We start from the raw sequence: 21,733 nt of genomic DNA, 5'->3' as shown, positions 1-21,733 counted from the left end.
GCAGGCTGATATCACTATCAAAAGCATAAAAAAAATCCCAGAGGGAGCAGTAACTCTGAATCATGGAGTGGATTTGGAAAGTTCGGTAGGAATCGAGTGCTTCCCTTCCAGAAAAGCCAATTCTGGAGCAAATCCCTAGAGAAGGAAGCCTGTGGTTTGTACTAGCTCTCTGACTCCCTCCCCTGGGACTGCAATCACTCTCTCTACCTGCTGACACAAAGTGAGGGTGGAGCAGTCAGAGGCAGCCACCCCTCCTTTTCCCAGCTGGCATGCACTTAGTCAGTCAGTCTCGTAATCTCTCTCCTCTCTCTCTCTCTGCTCCTCTACTCCCTCTATGGAGCCACTGACAAACTGCACTAAGTACAAAGATATCTTCCTTTAAACAAACTATTTCATATAAATCAAGGTTACTCAGAGAAACATCAAAGCAACATCAGTGTCTAATAGCAAAGATGGTGGTATGAGGAAATGCAAAGAAAATAAAATGCAAATCCAGAGAAGATAAAGGAATGAGGTTTTATAAATTTGAGTTCAAAGGGACATTGCCTCTTTCCGTGCTCAAGTGTCTACAAATGGTCTAAAGCCAGATTTAAAGTGACTCCCTGATGTAGGATTTACTGATTTATTGCAGCTTTATTTCTACAACCCTGGGAAGGGCTCTGTCCATTTCATGCACAGATTTTCTTCAGTTCTGGCTAATTTAGATTCAGTAACTCTTTTCTTAACTGCTCCTGCAAGGAGCTTTCAGGTCAGGTTGATGTCAGAGGTCTGGAATTCAACTGTTACTCTCTTCTGACATCCCTAGGAGGTGAATAATACTATAGGTCAGACCTATGACCTCAATGTAAGGTCTCAAGTAGAGCCTGTGAGTTGTGATGTGATGAATACAAGAAAAGGGATAAGACATGCTCAGTAAGAAGAGTGTGGACAATAAGAAATAAAATGCCCAACTAATCATTATAGCTCTCTAAATATTCTTTCACTTGTAAACTATGCCTATCTTATAAGCTTGTCTGTCATTAGCAGTGATGGAAAATGTATTTTTCCTACTTAGTAATCAGTGTTGCTAGGATTCTATTTGTAAGGTTTGCCGAGAGGTCATAATGAATTTTTTGGGTATGATTAACCATTTTTCATTCCAAGTATTATTGATGATTTTTAAGAGTAGTTAGGTGGCAAGGTGAATAGTGTTGGACTTGGAATTAGTTAGTCCTGAGTTCAAATCTGACCTCAGACATTCAGTAGCTGGATGATCCTGGGAAGATCATTTATTTGTTATCTGCCTCAGTTTCTTCATTTGCAAAATGGAAACAGGTGGCTCAGTGGATAGTGTGCTGGGCCTAGAGTCAAGAATACCTGAGTTCAGATCTGACCTCAGAAACTAATTAGCTATTTGACCCTGGGCAAGTCACTTTCTCTTTGTTTCTTAATCTGCTGGAGAAGGAAATGGCAAACTAGTCCAGTATATTTGCCAAGAAAACCTCATATGGGGTCATGAAGAGACGGATACAACTAAATGACTAAACAAAAAAAACAAGGATGTTAATAATAGTACCTACTTCCCAGGGTTGTTATGAGGATAAAATAAGAAAATATTTGTAAAGCACTTTGCAAACCTTAAAGTGCTATATAAATGCTATCTATTTTTTTTAAATATCTTCACATCCCTAGCACCCTGTACAGTACCTGGCCCAGGGTAGGTTCTTAATGTTTGTGCTTCCTTGATTAAATAGGATGAGTGGCCTTAGACATTGCTTCTCTATAACCTTCCTAAGAATGGTTTCAGTGTTTTAGACCAGGAGTACCAAGAACAGGAGAATTTTCATAGAAAATTTTTTACTTTAGCATGTTATTTTTTTCTCATCTAGCCTTTGAAGTTATGGTATGCAATATTTTTTTCAATGATTCACTTCTAAAGGTCAGAGCAGATCATTTACCAAGAGAATTTTTATATCTCTTAAGAGTTGCCTATTTTATTTTGTCTATGTTCTATGATAGTGCAGCTGTCAGAAAAACAAAATATGAATTATCACATCTCTCCTGCATATGTTCCAAAAATGAGGTATCTTCAGAGAGACTAAATAAAAGACTAACTACTAACAGATTCCATCCCTGTCTGTCCTGAAACATACGAAGAAATGAAAAAGAGATCAAGACCTACAATTTAACATACACACTTTGCCCAAGGAAGAAATTCCTAACCTCTAGCAGAAACTCTAAAATTTAGGATATTTAACAGGGAGGCCACCAAATACTATTTTAGAATGAATAAAGGGTGCCCTCTCATAAAGATGCACAAGCCTAAATCAGAGGCGTGTATATAAAAATGATCAAATCAGCATGCTGTTCTGAAGTCAGCATAAAAATAGAGGGTAACAATCAGAATTATCAAGTGAGATGTCTGGCTCTACAAATTCAGCTAAACTCTTAGAACATTCTTCAGGAGCTAGTGACACTATACTATAGTACTATGACATGGAGGTAAAATTAAGCATTAAATACTTATACAAATGAGAAAAAATACCTCTATATGTCATTTTTTGAAAGAAATTTGCCCTTAAAAATACATTCCCTTCTGACTTTCCTATTATGATTATGTACATCATGATAGTTTTATATGGAAAAATCAAAGTATACATCACCATGATAAGAAAACAAAAAGACATTGTGTCTAGTTGGAACACTCACTTTATTGTTGACTGATTGAAATACATCAGTGCTTAAGGTGCTGAAATACTGAGGTGCAAGTCAGGAGCCTTGTTAGCATGTGTCATGCACTACTGGCTAATTCATGCAGAGACTATTTTATCTTTTGCCATTTTCCCCAAGTCAATAAGGATAACTTTAGCTGATAAGTACCATGCATGTGAGTATGGCAGGAGATCCAGCTCCTTGGCCTTTGTTGTATTCATATATAAAAAATTCGGAAAGCTGATAATGGCATTTCCTTAATTAAGCCTTTTAAAACCACCAAATCTAAATCTATGCCAAGGCTCCTGCTTGGCTCATGTTTCCAAAAAGATATCACCTCTTTCAATGTACAGATCTGAGAAAGCAAGATTAAGGGAAGGAGCATCACCTGTACAGTAATGTCAGCTTTGCAACATACCGAAGGAAAAGCAAAGTTCCTTTATTTGCCAGTGGGGTCTCTCTTTACATAGTCTGCCAAAGGCAAACTGGATGGGGCCCTCAACAACTCATTTTTCTTTGAGCTTTGCCAACAAAGGCAAATGCCCATCACATGGACACCTACTAGCCCTATTAGATGGGTAATTCACCCCTAAGGACCTACTTTCACAGCTGGACTGGCTGAAGTCACTGTAGAGTTGATCCTTTTCCAGAAAGCTTGGTTTCCATAACAGTTCCAAGGTTTGTAATCAACCCTTGTAAACAATGGGATCTCAGAAATTAATTCAGGACACCCACATAGCTGGCAGAATACACCTGCCATATCATTATGTGCCTTTTGTTTTTAATGAGTTTCATGTTTTCAGGTACTCACTAGGCAAACTGAAGCATAATTCAAGAAGGTAGGTCTAGCCTATTTTAAAGGTTTGAAATCTGAAAGCTTCCAGCAGTCATGAGATGGTATTTTTTTGGTTTTGTTTTATGGGAGGGGAGTTAACCACAGAGAATGAGCTGCCAAGAATACATCCCCTAGGGAGAAAAACCTCAAAACTAGCCCCACAATCTAACTGCTCAAGTTCAAAAATCTGAAGAGGACTAAAACGAAGATCTTATAGTCTGTCCCACCACCCAGAACTCTCTCAGAAGATGAAACCAAGATGGAAAAAATAATATAGGAGGCATAGTTTCTGCTAAATAACTGTCAACCAGTTCTCCCCAATGACTCAAATTTTGGGTACTGTATTTTCTACAGATAAAGATTAAGATTTACTCTACATATTTTATATATATATATACACATATATCTGAATAAGCAAAGTACTGTGTTACATATCAATGCTGCATTGCTCACACACTGTACAATCTCCCATCAGAATAGAAATATTATACATGCATCCTTTATCCTTCTATCTTTCAATATTAATACAAATATGTAGCCATTAAACCCTTAAATCTACTAGCATTTATAAATACAATATATTAAACAAGTTAAATACTTTTCTTTAGAAGACATCTAAATAAGCAGTATATTACAGGAACCATTTTTCTTACCATTTATGATAATATATCATTAAAATCAAAGGAAAATATGAAAATGGAAGAATGCTTCCATTAATGTAAAGAAATCAGCGGCTGTTAAGTGTGATGGATGGTCCTAGGTCCGGACGCCTTGCTGTTGAAACAGAATTCTGGGTTAGGAAGTAAGAGCATTTCCTGGTTAATCACTTAGAAAATTAGCTCTTTCCCAGAGCTGCTTCCCTGGAATCCCTGACCCATTTCAGACCTGTGATCTCGTGACCTTACATGCCTTTGTTTCTCACACAATCCTCTTTTAACAGGCCACACTGTGACTTGAAACAGATAGACTGAACTCCTCAGTGGAGTTGTGCTGACTACAGTTCACAGCAAACTGGAGTAGCAAGATAACAAATCAGCACCAAAAAAAAAAAAATTGTTCTCCAGTACCATGGTTGTAGCAGTTTTTAGAGGCTTCCTGATTGTAACAGACAGCCAGGGCTTTCCATTTGTAAGGGATCTGGGTAGCTAAATAATTTGACCACTAGATGTTTTATAGCTTGTCAAGGTAAAGAATTTGAACTGAACAGATGTAGTAAATACCAAAGTGACCAATTCCCAATAAAATTCACAATGAACAAAAAAATTTTTTTCTTAACACAACTGAAAAAAATCCCAACTGTGTGTCATGTGCAAGGCCAGCCTGACTCCAGGAAACCAGCCAACAGCTAGTGCACAATGTCACATTTGTCATCCATTCCTCACTCTTTTAATTCTTCCTCCTTTGGAAAGTGCTCCTGCTTGCAAGCCACATCCACCAGCAGATGGAGATCTAAAAAGAGAGAAGAATGATTACTCACTTTCTGCCACTCAGATAGCACAGAGCCCAAGTCTCAGTTCTGTACAGAATCATATTCTTAAGGCAAGAAGGATGAGATTTTCTGCATCTGTACTTCTATGGGGAGGGTGGGGATGTACAGAAACAAAATGAAATGTCTTACCTGTAATATTGGCTCTCCAAAAATTATATTGCTCCATCAGATTCTCAATAATGGGGAGACCCTACAGCCCTGGAGGACATAAACACTACTAAGCAACCTGTTGGCCGAAAGGGACCATCAGAGTTTAAAATACCTCTCCTTTTGATGATGTGGACAAGCCTCTTTCACCTCAGCTACCTTCTTATGAGTGAGAACTGGTAACAGAAAGCAACATAGGGGTCAGGGTGGAATAGGCACCCACAAATGAAATCTTACTTCCTTGATGCTAGAAAAGGAGAAGGGTGGGGTGTGGGAATATGAAAGAGTAATACCTTCAGAGAAAAAAAAAGTTACAAATAAGTAACTACTACTTCTCCAAAGACAACTGCCTCCAGAAGATCCCCAACTTGTGGACATTAAAGAGCTATAGGGAAGGCTAATTTACTTTGTCTTTAAAAGAGAAAGTGGATCTTTTGCAGAGGCAATTGAGAAAGGATGACGCATGGAGACTGGAGCAAAGTAAAGCAGAATGACCATAGAGCCAGGCATTAAGGGGCACTGAGCAGACAGCAGAGAGCTCTTGGCCCAGGAACTAGTTTCATAACATAAAGCCAAATAATGGCCATTTTACAGGAGTGGCACATTTGGAATAATCTATTCTGAAAAGCATGAGCAGAAACTGAGCAGAGATCAGGCCCTATGACCAACAGCACGCTCTTGCCCCATCCAGATTTTGTCCTAGCAGTTTACTACATGGATCAAGTTGTAGAAATAGTCTTTGGTTCACAACTTGTCCTAACAGACTGAAGTCTACTAAGAAAGACTATGTAAGGGCTTTATAATTCATGGCCGACTGAAACAAAGGGATTTTTTGATACTGAGTTTGTGAAGTACAGTCTCATTAGAATGGTCATGTGTTCCCAGGAAACATGTTGGCAAGCAAATTGATTGATTAAAGTGGAATTTTGCTACCACTTTTGGCTGGACTCTAGGGTGCATATGAAATAGCACCTTATCTTTGTCACATTTAGCATAAGGCAGGTCCCTATGGTCTGATGATCATTCATCTTGTCAGGTTCGATCTTAGCTACCCTTAGAGAACAAGCTACTTACCCACAACAGCATCTTGCAGAAGGGGAACGAGTCATCAATTTACCACTTACGGGTGACTTCAATACATCCTGAATAATAACAATAATAATAATGGTAACAACGATATCTTGTATTCACATAACATCTTTCTTCAAGTAGCTCAAAGTGCATAACAGATATGTCTAAATAATCTTCACCATACTCCTGAGAAGTAGGAAACTGGAAGGACCCAAGGACTACCTAGTTAAGAAACAGTCAAATGTTGCTCTTCTTGAAACATCTGTAAGAGCCAATGGTCATTCTCTAACTACCTCAGTTCCTTGTCAAAGAGAGAAGGATTAACAATACTGTGATGTAATATACTAAAGAAATTTAAAAGAAAAGGTCACTGGGCCACTTTATGCCCTAAAAGAAGCTCTGGGAGCAAGAAAAGGACCATCTGTAATACTGCTTTGAAGGCAGAGTCAGAGAAGTAATGCTTAAAGGGAAAGATCATGCACATAACTGCAGAGTTCATGAAAAGAAGTGAATCAGAAATTTACAGCAATGAGCACTGCTAGCTCTAATGAATGGGGCTTGAAGTGGCCCTTTGGCACTTGGCATATAGCTCCCATTAAAAAGAAAGCAGCTAGAATGTAATCCATAAATGATAATTTTATCACAATTAGGTCCCTTTGTTAGTGAAACTGTCAATCCAGAAGTTTGAGAACACAAGGAGACCTATAAACATATAATAAGATAGTCTAGCTGGTGCTACAGCAAGTGAATATTCTCAGGTACACTCAGAAGAAAAATATGCATATTCATCACAAAAGAGAAGAATTTAAGTAACACAGTAACTTAATGTTGGTTAGAAAGATGAAAGGTCTCATACTGAAGTACTGATAACATCCTTCTACAGTTTTGGAATGTTCTGACCATTAGCTTAATGAAATTTTATCCATAATCCAAGGACCACAAAATGGAGATTCCTTTCTTTAAAAAGTATATTGGGCTTTGCCTTTAACATTCAGTTTTCTTTGTCAATAAAATTAAAAATTCCAACGTAACATGAAGCTGCGCAGTTTCCACTCAGGTCATAAATTGCATATTTGAGCACATTCCAGGTTGGTGAAACACATGTTAATAGAAATAGAAAGCAAAATGTGGTACCTAAAGTGTCATCTTCTTGGTTTTCTGGATGCATTTCATGTTTTATTACACTGGACAATTGTCAAGACATGAGGACAGAAATCATGTTTTATATATATCTCTTATACCACTTAGCATGGTATCATGTACATAGTAGGTTTTCAATAAATTCTGAACTAAGTTGGAGATATAACGTATACTCCAGTGCTTCTCTAAGTAAAATACATACTGACGATACCTGACTATTAGCAACATTTTTTCTCACAAGACATATCTCAAGGGGCCTAACTTACAGTAGGCACTTAATAAGTATCTATTGGCTTTTTAGATCTTGCAAAATGCCTAATCAACTTGAAGTGCCTTAGCTAAAAAAAAAAAAAAGAAGGGGGGCTCAAGAAGACACTTAGGGAAGCAGCACAGTGAGAAAGAAAAAAAGCACTGGACTTAGAATCAGGAGGACTGTATGATTTGGAACAAGCCACTCTCCAGACTTTAGAATTTTTGCATTTGTAAAATGAAGGGGTTGAACCAAGTGATCTCTGGGGTTTCTTCCAGTTCTAAGTTGCTATGATTCCATGGGAAATTATAGCAAGATACCATAATGAAGGAGAAGAAGCAAATATTCAAAGCACTTTAATTATTAAAAAGTTCTGTTAAATTTTAGAATGAAATAATATACTAATACTGAACAGAACGTTAGAATATTAATTAATACCAATGGTATTGACATTAGAATCATAGAATTACAGAATGTCAAAGTTGAAAGGTATCATGGAGATCATCTAGTTCAAGCCTTCATTTTACTTACAAATAGAAACATTGTTATAATGATAGCTGAAATCTTCTGAATGATTTGAGCTTCTCACCAATGACTGACGATGTTTTGGTCACAGTTTTAGGAAGATTATACTTCATTCTTCTCAACAATAAACCTCAGGGCCACAGTGTCTAAAAAGGTATAAATGTGTAGTTACCTACTAGAATAATCTGAATGCCACTCTAATTTGAGTTTTCTTCACTCTCTGAACATCTATTCATTCCAAAGTTTTGTTATGGCCACAGATGATCAGAGCTATGAAGATCAAAGCCTATAGGCTTTCTACAAGTCTACTAAAGTGGCATGATCAAGTGAAATAAAGCCTAGGTACCTCCATAAAAAGTCTTAATTCTATAAACACAAACACACACACAATACCATAAACACAGTTACCTTTTCCTACTAAAGAGAAATAATAGGAACAAACAGCAAAGATGAGGAAGGAAAAAATACCTACCACTCAAAGTGTTGGCCCTGACTCCCAGACTAAATAGCCTAAACAGAAGAGACAGCTTTAAGAAGATTACATTTTATTCAACATAGCAAATAATGATGAGATCTCATAAGAAATCAGCCATAAACAATTACTATAGGAAAAAGAGTTATAAAAAATGAATATTTTACAAAACATAGAAAGGAGAAATATTCTAATTCCACGCACATTTTAATGATACCATTTTAATGTAATAGAAATAAGACAATTATTCCAAAACTGCTCTATAACACACTTTTCCCCAAAAGAATAAAAAATAATTTTTTAAATTCCTTCAATGCCCCTTCCACATCCAAAATGAGAAGCATTTTCAATGACAAATAGTTGGGGGAGAAAGACTTTACAGACAAGGACTATGGGTCAAAGGAAAAAAGGAATGCAAACTGAAAAAAGAAATGTTGAATTTTTATTCAGATGAGATCACTGAGAAGAACCAGTTCCTCCCATCCAGCACAAGAAGGAACTGAGGTGAAAGAGGATGGTACCCGCTAGCCTCACCCACTCAGAGGAAGAGGTACTAAAGTATTGCTGCCCCCTTGAGGCCAATAACCTTTCAACTCTTGCTCCTGGGTCCTTCTATGGCAGCAAACTGTTAAGTGTGAATCTGACCAGAGCAATCACTTTAGGAAAGTATTCACTATTTACTAAGAGTCGACAAAAGACTTGCTGTATATCTGAAAAGAACAGAGCTGCTGTTCTATCCACAATCCATTTATTATTCATAATACTATTGCTAACAATAATACATTCTAAAACATAAAGAGATATAATGTATATGCATATACATATAAACATATATACACACACATAAACATGCACTATATTCTAATTGATATCCCCAACTTTGTGACCCTACTTTTTATTTTCTTAGTACTGTAAACATAATATTATTTAGGTCAAATATATGTATGTGTTATGGCTATATCTGTGTTTCTCCCAGTACTGAAATCAAAAGTCAAATTTTGGTTATGTTTCTACTCTTAAATGGTTGTGATTCTGGATGGTCACAATGACTACATGATGTATTCATAAAGTATTTTTCCAAAAAGGTCTTTAAAGACATATTAACAACATCCATGCAAAGTAGGGCAAGTTTAGGAAACTAATATCCCAGTATTAAGTATAGCCAAACAGAAACACAAAAAAATTAATAGACATGACCAAAGTATCACAGCAAATGAGTGACAGAACTGGGATTTGAACCCATGTTTCCCAACTTCTAGTTTACTAGCCACTAACCCAATTTGCTTCACCAAAGGGATCCACAATTTGTACCTTATTAAAGAAAACTGTCCAATTTGGAGTGCTGGGACTTAAATCTTCTGGTACATCTTTTCCCCTCCAAGTCAGGAAAATAGAGTATAATGAGAATAGGAAAGGATATAGTCAAACAGTAACCTTGAAAACTCACCTAAAATAGCACAGGGTCAAATATAAGCATACTACTACTCACAGAAAGTGAATAAACTGCCATTACAATAACATCATCTTCCTCCAAGTAATTCAGAAAAAAGAAAACACTGCTAAAGTTATATTACACTCTCACTCAAAAGAAAATTGTCCCAGCCAGGCTCCAAAGAAAGATTGGGTACTGTGACAGGAGTCAGAATCTTTAAGATGCGAAGGAAATACTGGTTTCAGATGTGCTATATGGATGAGACTCATAATAATAAGATGTCATAATGTTATTCTCTTCACCATTATACTCTGATCCAACAACTCTAAGCACTACGTGCATAGCTAGAAGCACTGAGAGTAGGATTAGGTACCAATATGAAACAAAAAAGCTGGGGTTTTGAACTTGAAATAGTTGCATACCTACAACACTTAACTAACACACTACACTGGGTTAAAGGGCTGGATTTTGTAATGGACAAAAAGAGAGATAAAAATGTTTATATTAGGTAACTACAGTACTTGAACTAGATTAGATGGAATTTAAAATATATATTTACAATATACTCCTAAGTCATTGCAGATATTTTTATGCAGGTCTTTTACAAATTCAGACATCAATTTTTCCTTCAAAGACGGTGGTGTCTTCCCTAGGTTGGTTCAATTCCGATGACCAGAAAGGCATAGGTATTGATATGAAGTATTCAAACTAGCTGTCAACAAGCATTAATACAATTAGGCTGGCAGGAGAGTTTTTTCTATCACATTCTAGCCTTCTACATTGATTGATCTCTGGGTTCAGAGCTAAAAAAGTGATGATAACACTGTCTTTGACTAAGTTTCTTTTTCCTATATGGCTATAAAGAGACCACAACAGAGTTGGGAATGTATTGATATACTCAGTTTTCAGGGTCAGAACACAGCAATAAGCAGCAGGGGGTGTATCTGAAGAGCTTGTATCTCATTCTTATTCACTGGATAAGGGTATTCAAGCATGGTTCCTGTTTCTATCTGTATTCCTACTTCACTTACTACTACTGGGTTAAATATATAGTAGATGCTCAATAAACAATCATTCAATGAAATCTAATCACCTCAGAGGGAATCCCCAGTGCTCATCTTACCTTTCAGTAGTCAATTCAATGACTGCTTTTTTTTTAATGCTGTAGGTTTTTTGGTGTGTTTTTTTAAGGCAAAAATCAGTAAAGATGAGATAATTAGACTGGAAAAAAATCAGCTGAGAAGTCCTCTTAAAGCCAAAAAAAGGAATGGGAAGTTTCCAAATCTTGCACTGAACCTGGTTATTAATAAAAGACTCTTAGAGCCACAAAACCTTCATATAGCTATGCTTGTGTAGATCAACTGTCGGGCTAGACTTTGGCAAGGGAAGAACAATTAGCAAATTAATGAATTCCACTTCTGCCTATGCTTCAATTCTAAAAGCTACTTAAGCTGTTCAGACTTAATTATAGACCAATTGCTCCCTTGTCACTAATAAACGAAACCAAGTTTAGACTTTTTAAGTATATTAGAATTTAACAAATCTTTTGCTTTATACCAGAAAGTCAAAGCTAGGAAAGAGTTTTATCTGCCAATGACTCTGATCAAGGCACAAGCAATTTAAAGACTTAATGAGATGCTTAAAAATCAGACTAATAAATTTGCTAATTATTCATCCCATGAACATCAATAATAGTAAAAAACATTAATGTTTTAAATTCTATGTTCCTATAATTCTGAGGTCTTTAAGGCACACTGTATAAACACTATAAATTGTCTTTAGGATAGTTTGTACACTATACTTCATCATTCCAAGTACATGACCTTTAAGGTTCACCTGAGAACTCTAAAATGGAATCCAAAGATTTGAAGAGACCTTATGAGATCACCTAGCCCATTACTCTGCTTCTAGGCTGAGCTAAAATTAGAAAGGTCTACCTTCTTTCTAAATTTTTAGTTTTTAGATTAAATTTTTAGTTTCTTATTAAAATGACTCATGAAGTATGGTTATAAAGTAATGAGATTTAAAAACACAACATACTATAATTTATACAATGAAATTCATGCTATATCTTTCACCATAGTCAACTTGAGAGATTACATATTTATTCCAATGATGTTGCCATTGTTTAAAACCATGTTGGAATTACCTTCAGAGCCCGTATCATGGTCTTTAAATATGTATATAAAAAGTAGCCAACCTTCATTCTTTAATCTTTTTTTTTTTTAAACCCTTGTACTTTTCGGTGTATTGTCTCATAGGTGGAAGAGTGGTAAGGGTGGGCAATGGGGGTCAAGTGACCTGCCCAAGGTCACACAGCTGGGAAGTGCTGAGGCCGGGTTTGAACCTAGGACCTCCTGTCTCTAGGCCTGACTCTCACTCCACTGAGCTACCCAGCTGCCCATTTCTTTAATCTTTTAAAAATAAATTGATTATTTTTTAACTGTTGAAAGTCATTAAGAGCTAAATCAAGTATATGATCAAGATGAACACTGCAGTTTTTGCTCATAAGCTATTTCACAGAAACCACAATGTAAACAAAAGCAAAGAAATGAATCAATGAATCACAGTCCACTCCTTTTACCTAATACATAATCTCTAAAATCCTTCATAATTCCAAACATAAAATGCTTTTTATTACTGGATATTATTTCTTCAAAGCATCTTTTTTGGTTTTTAAAATAAACCTAGACAAAATATGTAAAGTTTTTGCTATTTCTGCTCATTACAAAAATTTGCATCATGTTCAAATTGTCTTTCAAAATAAGTCTGTTTCTTCATCTAAGTTTAACTCTGCAGCCATCATTCTCGGTTAACCATCTATCTGAATGAACAGAATCTTTGACCTTTTCACCATTTTTGTCTGTCTTAAGGGTAAATAATCACCTCATGCAAAATAGATATTCTTCCCAATATTTTTAATTTTTTGTGTCATTCCAGGCATCTTTTAATGTCACACTTTATATAGAGTTAATTTCTTGAAAAATTTCACATTCTTTGCTCTGAGTAATTTTATGCCTACATTTACTCTAATTCACAATGGTCAGTATAAAACTAGCCAGCCTTGAAACTACTGCACTGAAACCTGACAGTGTCCCTGATATGAACACTCATTTATCAATCTCATTACATTATAGTCATATTTCATATTAACCCTTTTAATGTAATCAGAATATTTTCCTTAAAGTCCAATAAAGCTCTCTCATGCTGTAATTTAAAGTAATTTCCTCCTGTACTATCATCCAAGACTAGAAAACAACTACTCCCTGCAATAACATTGTTATCTGAAGATAGTAATTAAGTTACTCTTTTAGCCTGGTCTTTCCCTGTACCATATAATCACAATTTCTTTAGACTTTCTTGAGTTGTCTTTTTTTTTTTTTTTGATCCCTCGATTTTTCAAATTATAAAACACCTACAGAATGGAGAAAATAATTCCAACCTACCTTTCAGGGACAATCAATAAAAACACACTGTTAAATAATAATCATGAATAATGCCAGTGTCATGGGTACTATGAAATCCTGAATAGGAAGTTGAAGACCCAGAAAGAAGCTCATTTACTCATTCATTTCACTTCTTGACAGTTTTACTCCTGAGTTGTTGATTATAAGAAGTGTTGAAAACTTTTAAGAAATGATCCTTACCAGGGGACTTGCCCTGCTGTGAGCTGCTTCTTCGCTCTCTGTATCTGGCTGGGGTGGATGAACCTGTATCTTTACTAGGTTTGCTGGTTGGCCCCATATCTGAAATAAGGAATCCCATCTGCTCTGAAGGCAGGATATTCTCAGGTGGATTGGTCTGGCACTTTATACTGGCATCCACCTAAAACATCAAACCCACTCATTACTCTGAGCCTTTCCCTATGTAGGCATTATATGGATTTATTTCTATTTGATTTCTTTTATCAGGGAAATTCTATTTCAGGTTTATGACCCAAGAAGTATGCTTATAAGGATTTCTTCATTCCTAAGAAAGGAATAAGCTTCCATTTTTCTCAATGGAGCTATCTATGGGATAAAATTCAGTGGGATAAAACAAGTGCATCATTTATGAAGTATATAAGGAAATAACATATTTTCTTAAACTGATGAAGTTCTCTCTTAGGATACCTAAATTATCCTTGGCAAACCAAACCACTAAGTTGAGCTCTCCAATTTTTTAAACTACACCCACTGTCTCTTTATGATTTTATTTCAAAGCTAAATTACATTATGAAATAAAAGCAATCGACAAAGTAGCTATAGTGAGAGAAAAGAAAAATGCTAATTTTACACTAACATGTAGCTTTCAGAAGTTATAACATTGAAAAAAACTATTTACTGAAACAATTGCAACTTTGTGCAGGAATGTAGTTCTAAACCATGAAAGTCAAAACTTTTGGGGTGGGGATATGAAGGCTAGCAGACAATACAGCTTTACCAACCCTTTCCATTGGCTTATTTGAAATAGAAAATATAGCACAGAAAGATATCCAACAGGTCTTATTTTTGACCTCCCTTTTGGTCTATCAAATTTACAACATACTTCAAATACAGAATTCCTGGGGCCCAACTCTCCACACTCAAAAACACATTGAAGGGACAGAAACTAAAAAGAATGTGGAACTAAAATTAGAAGAGAACTAAAAGAGCTGCTAAATAGTTCTCTTGGGAATCCCCAGCAAATTATACAGATTTAAGTTTTCAAGAACCAGAAGGTCAAGCAAAGGTCTGGTGTACAATATAAAGCAGGAGGAAGTAACTTAAAGCATTAACTCACAAAAAAACATTTTCATCTTGATGCATTACCACTGATCAATTGTTCTTACCAATTCTTTGGAAAACCAAAGCTTCTTAGTCTTATGGTCATATACTAAAACCAACAAAGATACTTTCTTTCATCCTTCAGAATCCCTGTCAGTAGTCACCTCTCAAAATTTCCAATTCAACAAGGAAAATAAATAAGAAAGATGGAAAGATATAATCTAACATACCTATCTATTCATAATGTTTGTTAAGGATGGGTAGGAAAGTTCTGTGGTAATCCACCAAGAATAATACATTTTCAAGGACATAGTAATATATGTGAATAACTTCTGCAAGTCATTAACCTGAAAAATTATTATTGATAAAGCATTCAGAGGACAGTCACTTGTTTAAATTATGTAAAGTATTTTCAACAACTTAGATATAAGGGAATTAAACAAAATTATAAAACACAACTCAAAGTGAAAAATAACTGAACAGGGATTAATCACTTTAGAAATCTCAAAATAGCTAGAAATCTACATTCCACCCAACTTAAAATAAGGAGCAGGCTCCTTAGAAAGCTTTTCACAAAGCTTTTGTACAGCAAAGATGAATGATATCTTGACATCTTTTAAACAGATTGAATGTAAGTAGTAAAAATAGTAACAACTACACCATCAGAGCAATGCACCCATTTTGCAAAACTCATAGACAAAAACAACAGAATCTGGAGAAAGCAGCTAACCAACTCTTGGTCAAATGAATTCCCAAAGCAAATTCCTGGCACCTTCTAGCTGGTCACAGTGAAAATACAGTTACAGAATCATTATGACACAGTTCTTCTGAAGGACCCAAGAAATTATACACAACTAAAACTAAATAATTTCTTTACATTAGGCCACTTCATATATAAACAAAGGATTCAGTTGAACAAGAATCACCCGATTTCTATGGCCTTTACTAAGCTAAGATTTTTTTATGTGGGTTTTTTAAAAAAACTTCTTACCTGATGTGCACTGAATGGTAGCCCCTCCTGAACAAACACTACTGACGATGGAGATGGATTATGACTCAGCTGTTCCTTCAGTTTTACATGAGCTTGTTGGATGGCTCCTGCAGGTTCCTGAACTGTTATTGCAGTGGTATTTTCAACAGGCTGAGCAGTGTGGATGGTATAGATATATTCAGGTGACTGTGGCAGAGAGCAGGTAATTGCTTGTTCTGTTCCAACCACAAATGATGTAATATCTGAACCTACTGGAGTGAGTGGCTCCAGCTGGCTAGTCTGACTCGTGGAAGATGCATTGCTATTGCTTGGATTTGCCAGGATATGTTGGCCCCTGTTAGACTGAGACGTTGGCCCCTGGTTTTCTACAGGCTCTACCTTTACCATCTCCAATTTAGGGGATGAATGTAGCTCATCTACAATTTGAAAGACAGCTTCCAAGTTTACTTCAGTTTTCTTATTTTCATCGGTAGCACCACACGGCCAGTTAGAAGGTAGAAACTCAACTGGATAGGAAGACTGCATTGGAGGATTCTGGGACAAACAAATTTCAAAAGGAAAATAAAATACAAGAAAAAATGAATAACAAGCAAAAGGTTAAGATGGTAATTGTGAAATATAAAGTACTGATCACCCACTAAGTTTTGATTTACTAGGAAATTATAGATTCATCTATTACTTAGCAGTGAATCATTCTTCAAGAGTCAAGTCAGTTAACTAACTTTTATTAAGTGTCTACTACACAGCAGGCACTGTGCTAAGTGCTGAGGTTACAAAGAAAGGGTCGGGGAGAGGGGTGGGGGGATAGGGGGGAGCATGGCGCCTCTGCTCTCAAAGAGGTCAGTCTAATGAGTCAAAATATCTAGGGTCCCTGAGAGCAAGAAATGTTTCATTTTTGCCTTTTTATTCTCCATATCTAGGGCAATATCCAGTACATAATGGGATTATAAAAAATACTTGAGGGGAAATTGGGTGGCTCATTGGATAAATTATCATGTCTAGAGATAGGAGGCCCTGGGTTCAAGGCCCTGACCTCAGATACTTCCTAGTTATGTGACCCTGGGCAAATCACTTAACCCCAATTGCCTAGCCTTTACTGATCTTCCATCTTGGAACCAATATTTAACATTGATTCTTAGACAAGAGGTAAGGGTTTTTAAAAGTTAGATTTTTTTAAAATGCTTATTGAATTGACCTGAAACTACACATTTACCACTATATGAACTCTAGCACAAGTAGCCATTACTAAGTATTTCTATTAACATTGAAAAAGAAGTCAAGAAATACCACTTTATATCCACTACAAACCACTTTAGGAATACGGATACTACAATAAAAGATTTCAAAGATTTGAGGCTCATCAACTCACTGAAACTAGAGATATGTCCACTCTACCTAAAAATACAAAGGAAATATTTGTACAAAGCAAGATAATGAAGTATCCCTCTTCAGTAATCTGCTTGTAAAGCTAAGCGTGGAAACCCCTGTTGCCACTGAATTGGATAAATGACTTTGAAGAAAAGTCTAAAAGAAAAAAAGCTATATAGTTGCTTATGAAAAAGACCATAATGATCTCTAAAGTGATTACAATCTGAAAATACCAATATTTTGTGCGTAGGAGGTGCTAAACAAATGAATGATTAGGAGAATAAATGGCCTTCTACTAGAAATAATAGAGTAAGATTTTAAAATCACAGCTATGTTTTCTAATTGGTACCTAGAATACTCAGCTTTAAGCAAAATGAATCATTGCTCAGTCTTTTCTACATATTTCTTTATTTTGTTGTTTTATGATTTACCACCCTTGATTATATACTTAATATGGTGGCCTATATACAATGCAAATTTATTCTGATGATATTCAATCTCATTAATAGAATGAAAATTATTCTAGAATTTTGGATTCAGTTTTATATTTTAAAGCTTACAAAAATGTTCTACTCCTCTAAAATCTTATTCTGATGCTTTATTGTGATAGAAGTGACCCTGGGCTCCTCAAGGCTATGCTAGTGAAGCACAAGCTGTGGCAGGTCCTAAACTGGAAGGAGAAACATCAAATATAAGTCTAGCCATGGGTTCCTTTGTCTAAAGCCTAAGCCTACCTAAGTTAAAAAATTGGCTTTTGAATGATGAATTTTTTGGCCATAATAACTCACGAATTATATACAAGGATATAAGAATATACTTTGTAGTAGTAGAGGTAAATCCCTAATAGCACAGATAAATAGCTCAGTGGATACAGTGCCACATCTGAAGTTAGGAAGTCTCATCTTCCTGAGTTCAAATCTACTCCCAGACACTTATTATCTGTGTGATCCCAGGCAAGTCACTTAATGCCGTTTGCCTCCATTTCTCATTTATCTGAAAAGAGCTGGAGAGGAAAATGGCAAATCAATCCAAAATCTTTGCCAAGAAAATTCCAAACTGGGGGGAGGGGTGGCCAACAAAGAGTCAAAGATGAATCAAGAAGAAGCAACAACAGGGGGCAGCTGGGTAGTTCAGCGGAGTGAGAGTCAGGCCTAGACACAGGAGGTCCTAGGTTCAAACCCGGCCTCAGCCACTTCCCAGCTGTGTGACCCTGGGCAAGTCACTTGACCCCCATTGCCCACCCTTACCACTCTTCCACCTATGAGACAATACACCTAAGTTAAAGGGTTTAAAAAAAAAAGAAGAAGAAGAAGAAGAAGAAGCAACAACAACAAATGCTTCAGTGATAAAAAATCTCAGATTCTTAAAGTATTACAAATTCTAAAAATGCACTCAACTCAGTTTTTGATGTTTAACATTCATAGAACACTCCTCTGGTTGTGTTTTACAAAGATCACTGAATTTGGGTTTAAAAGACCTGAGATATGTGGTACAAATCCTGCTATTGATTGTTTATATAACCTTGGGGAAGTCACTTGGCCTATGAACTATTTCTTCATTTATAAAATAAAGAGGAAGGGAGTGGACCGCAAGAAATCTAAAATTCCTTCAAACTCAAAATTCTATCATCCTATGAATTTCCAGTGACAATGTGGCATAGTGAGGCTGACTTTGCATAAAGACCAGAGTTCAAGTTCTGCTTGACACATACTGGCTGTGAGGCCATCGACAAGGTTCTTTATGGCCCATATTACTTTCTAAAACTTCAAAGTTGCAAAGAGGTGCTCACTACATTGAGAGAGGGAGATTTCTCTTTAGGAATTTCTTATATGCCAATGAAATCGCAGGGCTAGTTCAAAAAGAATTCCAACCAATCATGAATCTCAGAGAATCTCTGTTATCTTAAGATGCTCACCTGGAAATAATTGCAGTGTGCATAGGAAGAGGCAGTGGGACTGACACAGCTACTTAGGGCATCCATGTGGGTAGATGGGGAGCAACATTGTAGTACAGCTATAATACAAACACAGGAAATACATCAACTATAGTCAGATTTTATTATATAAGAGTACTCTCCTTTTTCATTTTTGCTGCAAAATACCAAAAGTTTAATTGTGTTGGGCCATTATAACATAATATTTAGTCCTTTTCATTGATGTTATTTACTATAAACAGTAAACAACAGTTTTTTTGAGCCATGCCTGAATATCTTTAATATCAGACCATTTTATTTGATATTATCTTTTAAAATTTATTTGTTCTTGTCAAAAGAGATTTTGTTTTGCTAGAATGCTAGAAACATAGAAAGTCTTATTTCAATAGCAGCTGCAAATATTTTGGGGATTTACTAAGAAAGCCTCCACAAAATCCTACTTAGATGTCTTATCATGCCATGGAGCTGATCAGCATTCTCAAAGGTTATGGTGGTGAAGTAAAGCTCTGGCAGGTTCTAAACATGTCAGAAGGGGCACCTAGGTGGTTTAGTGGATTGAGAGCCAGGCCTAGAGATGAAAGGTCCTGGGTTCAAATCTGGCCTTAGATACTTCCTAGATGTATGACCCTGGGCAAGTCACTTAACCCCACTTACTACTCCTTCTGCCTTGAAACCAATACATAGTATTGATTCTAAGACAGAAGGGTAAGGATTTTTTTTTAATGTCAGAAATTTTAATTAGTTCTGTCAACAAAAAAACATACGTTTTGTTTAAGGAAGGAACAGAAAGCTTCATCACCAGTAGGTCAGCCACTTGGCAATGAATTCTTGGCTGTAACCACCAAAGAGAAAAATACAAAATGGTCCCAAGTCCTCTATAAATACTTTTGAAGTGACAATGGCAAAGAGATATAAAAAAGGGTAGGAACAGAGGGGGAATTAATAATCACATTTTTTATCATCTTTAAATATTAACTTAATGGTTGCTGGTTCTCTAATCTTTGTTCAGAGGTCAACAAGTAGACACTATTAAAGGAAATGAATTATATTCATCTTACCAAGTTTCACTATAAAAAAGTCAAAGACAAAACTTGCTGCTACCTAAAAGGATAGTTCACAAAGGAGTTAGAGGGAATGGCTTTACTTTGTGTCCAAGCACAAGAAAAAACATTGTTACAGGGTGGCATTTGGTCATTCTCTATTGAAGTTTTTATGATAAGCATTTGCAAAAAAGCCACCATAATAATAAATAATTTGCAGAGCCAGAGAAATTTTATGAAGAATTCAATAAAATCTTCCAAATTAAATTATCATATGCTTTAATATTCCATGACTTCAATACAAAGGTGGAAAAAAAGTATAGAGAAAAAATGTTGAAAAGCACTGTTCAAAAGTAAGAAATAGAAGAGATAGAAGACATAAGACATAGAGAGCAATAAAATGCATCACAAGAAAATTTAAATTACTCAGTATCAACAAATGGGAAATAACTAGTTACTTATGTCAGATACATTCTGAATCAGCTGTCTATGTACATTCAAATTACCAACTTGTTAGAATAAAGATCAGTATCAGGAGTGGAGAGGTGGCTCAGAGGATTGAGAGCCAGGCCTAGAGACAGGAGGTTCTGGGTTCAAATTTGACACTTCCTAGCTGTAATTCTGGGTAACCCACTTAACTTCCATTGCCTAACCCTTACTACTCTTCTGCCTTGAAACTAATACACAGTACTGATTCTAGGACAGAAGGTAAGAGTTTAAAAAAAAAAGATCAATATTAATTTTAATTAAGCTAAAATAAAACTGATAGGGCAATGAATATCAACAGAGTATTTCTCTTTCCTAACAAAGTTTAGGTGATATCTGGTCAATTAACATAACAAGGAGACCAAAAGACCCTAGAAACCATCTCTAATCAAACACTTGACCTCCAGAGAGAGATGACAACTAAAGACACCTTTGTGAAACATGAAAAATATATAGTCCAAAATATGTTTCGTGATGAAGTAGAAATGACATTAAAATGGTATGTTAAAAAATTAAAAGGGCAGAAGATATCAATGGAATGACACTTTAGGTAATTCAAAGGAGAAATGGTGGGGGCAAGGGAACAAATGACATTCTTGGGGGGAAAAAATCTCAGACCTAATTACCAAAAAGAAGCAAATATATTATCATCCCTATCCACCCCAATCCTACCACTACACCTCATCCACATTCATAGTTCTATTCCTAGTCTCTTTTCTTTCTTGTTAACAAACCCCACTTTAGAAGGTAATATAGAAAAAACAGGTAATAGCAAAAAAAAAAAAAATGAAAAAACCCCTCACTTTATACTATGTCTTTACTTCAAACTCTCCATCTTCTATTGCTAACAGAATCTGGCTTCCCCCAAATGACACTGCACAGGATTAGGAGGAGAACTAGGCATGTACCTTAATTCTGAGTCCCACTTCCAGACTATCCTTTTGCCACTGTTACTAAGCAACCTCTCTTCCTTTGAGGATAACACTATCTTTATCACTCAATTCAACTTCTCTTCTTAATTATCTACCAACCTCCAGTTCATTTTTTTCTCTTTTTCAAGGACCTCAGGACCTGGGCTCACAGCCTTGTCTCCACCTCAAACAATGCCCTTTTACTTG

General features: G+C 36.0%; 1 protein-coding gene across 1 annotated transcript in view; it reads right to left on the bottom strand.

The window, feature by feature from the left end:
* Positions 1–4,904: 4,904 nt before the first annotated feature.
* The window catches only part of HSF5 (heat shock transcription factor 5), a 37,671-nt gene continuing 20,842 nt past the window's right edge, over positions 4,905–21,733 (bottom strand). Inside the window, exons 4-7 of the mRNA XM_044675066.1 lie at positions 19,072–19,169; positions 15,789–16,322; positions 13,700–13,877; positions 4,905–4,975 (exon numbers count right to left, since the gene is read on the bottom strand). Coding sequence (XP_044531001.1) covers positions 4,905–4,975; positions 13,700–13,877; positions 15,789–16,322; positions 19,072–19,169 — 881 coding nt within the window. The remainder of the gene's footprint in view (positions 4,976–13,699; positions 13,878–15,788; positions 16,323–19,071; positions 19,170–21,733) is intronic.

Source organism: Gracilinanus agilis, chromosome 4 (assembly GCF_016433145.1).
Source record: "Gracilinanus agilis isolate LMUSP501 chromosome 4, AgileGrace, whole genome shotgun sequence".
Lineage (NCBI taxonomy): Eukaryota > Metazoa > Chordata > Mammalia > Didelphimorphia > Didelphidae > Gracilinanus > Gracilinanus agilis.
The sequence above is the reverse complement of the archived record's forward strand: the minus strand, read 5'-3'. Positions and strand labels throughout refer to the sequence as shown.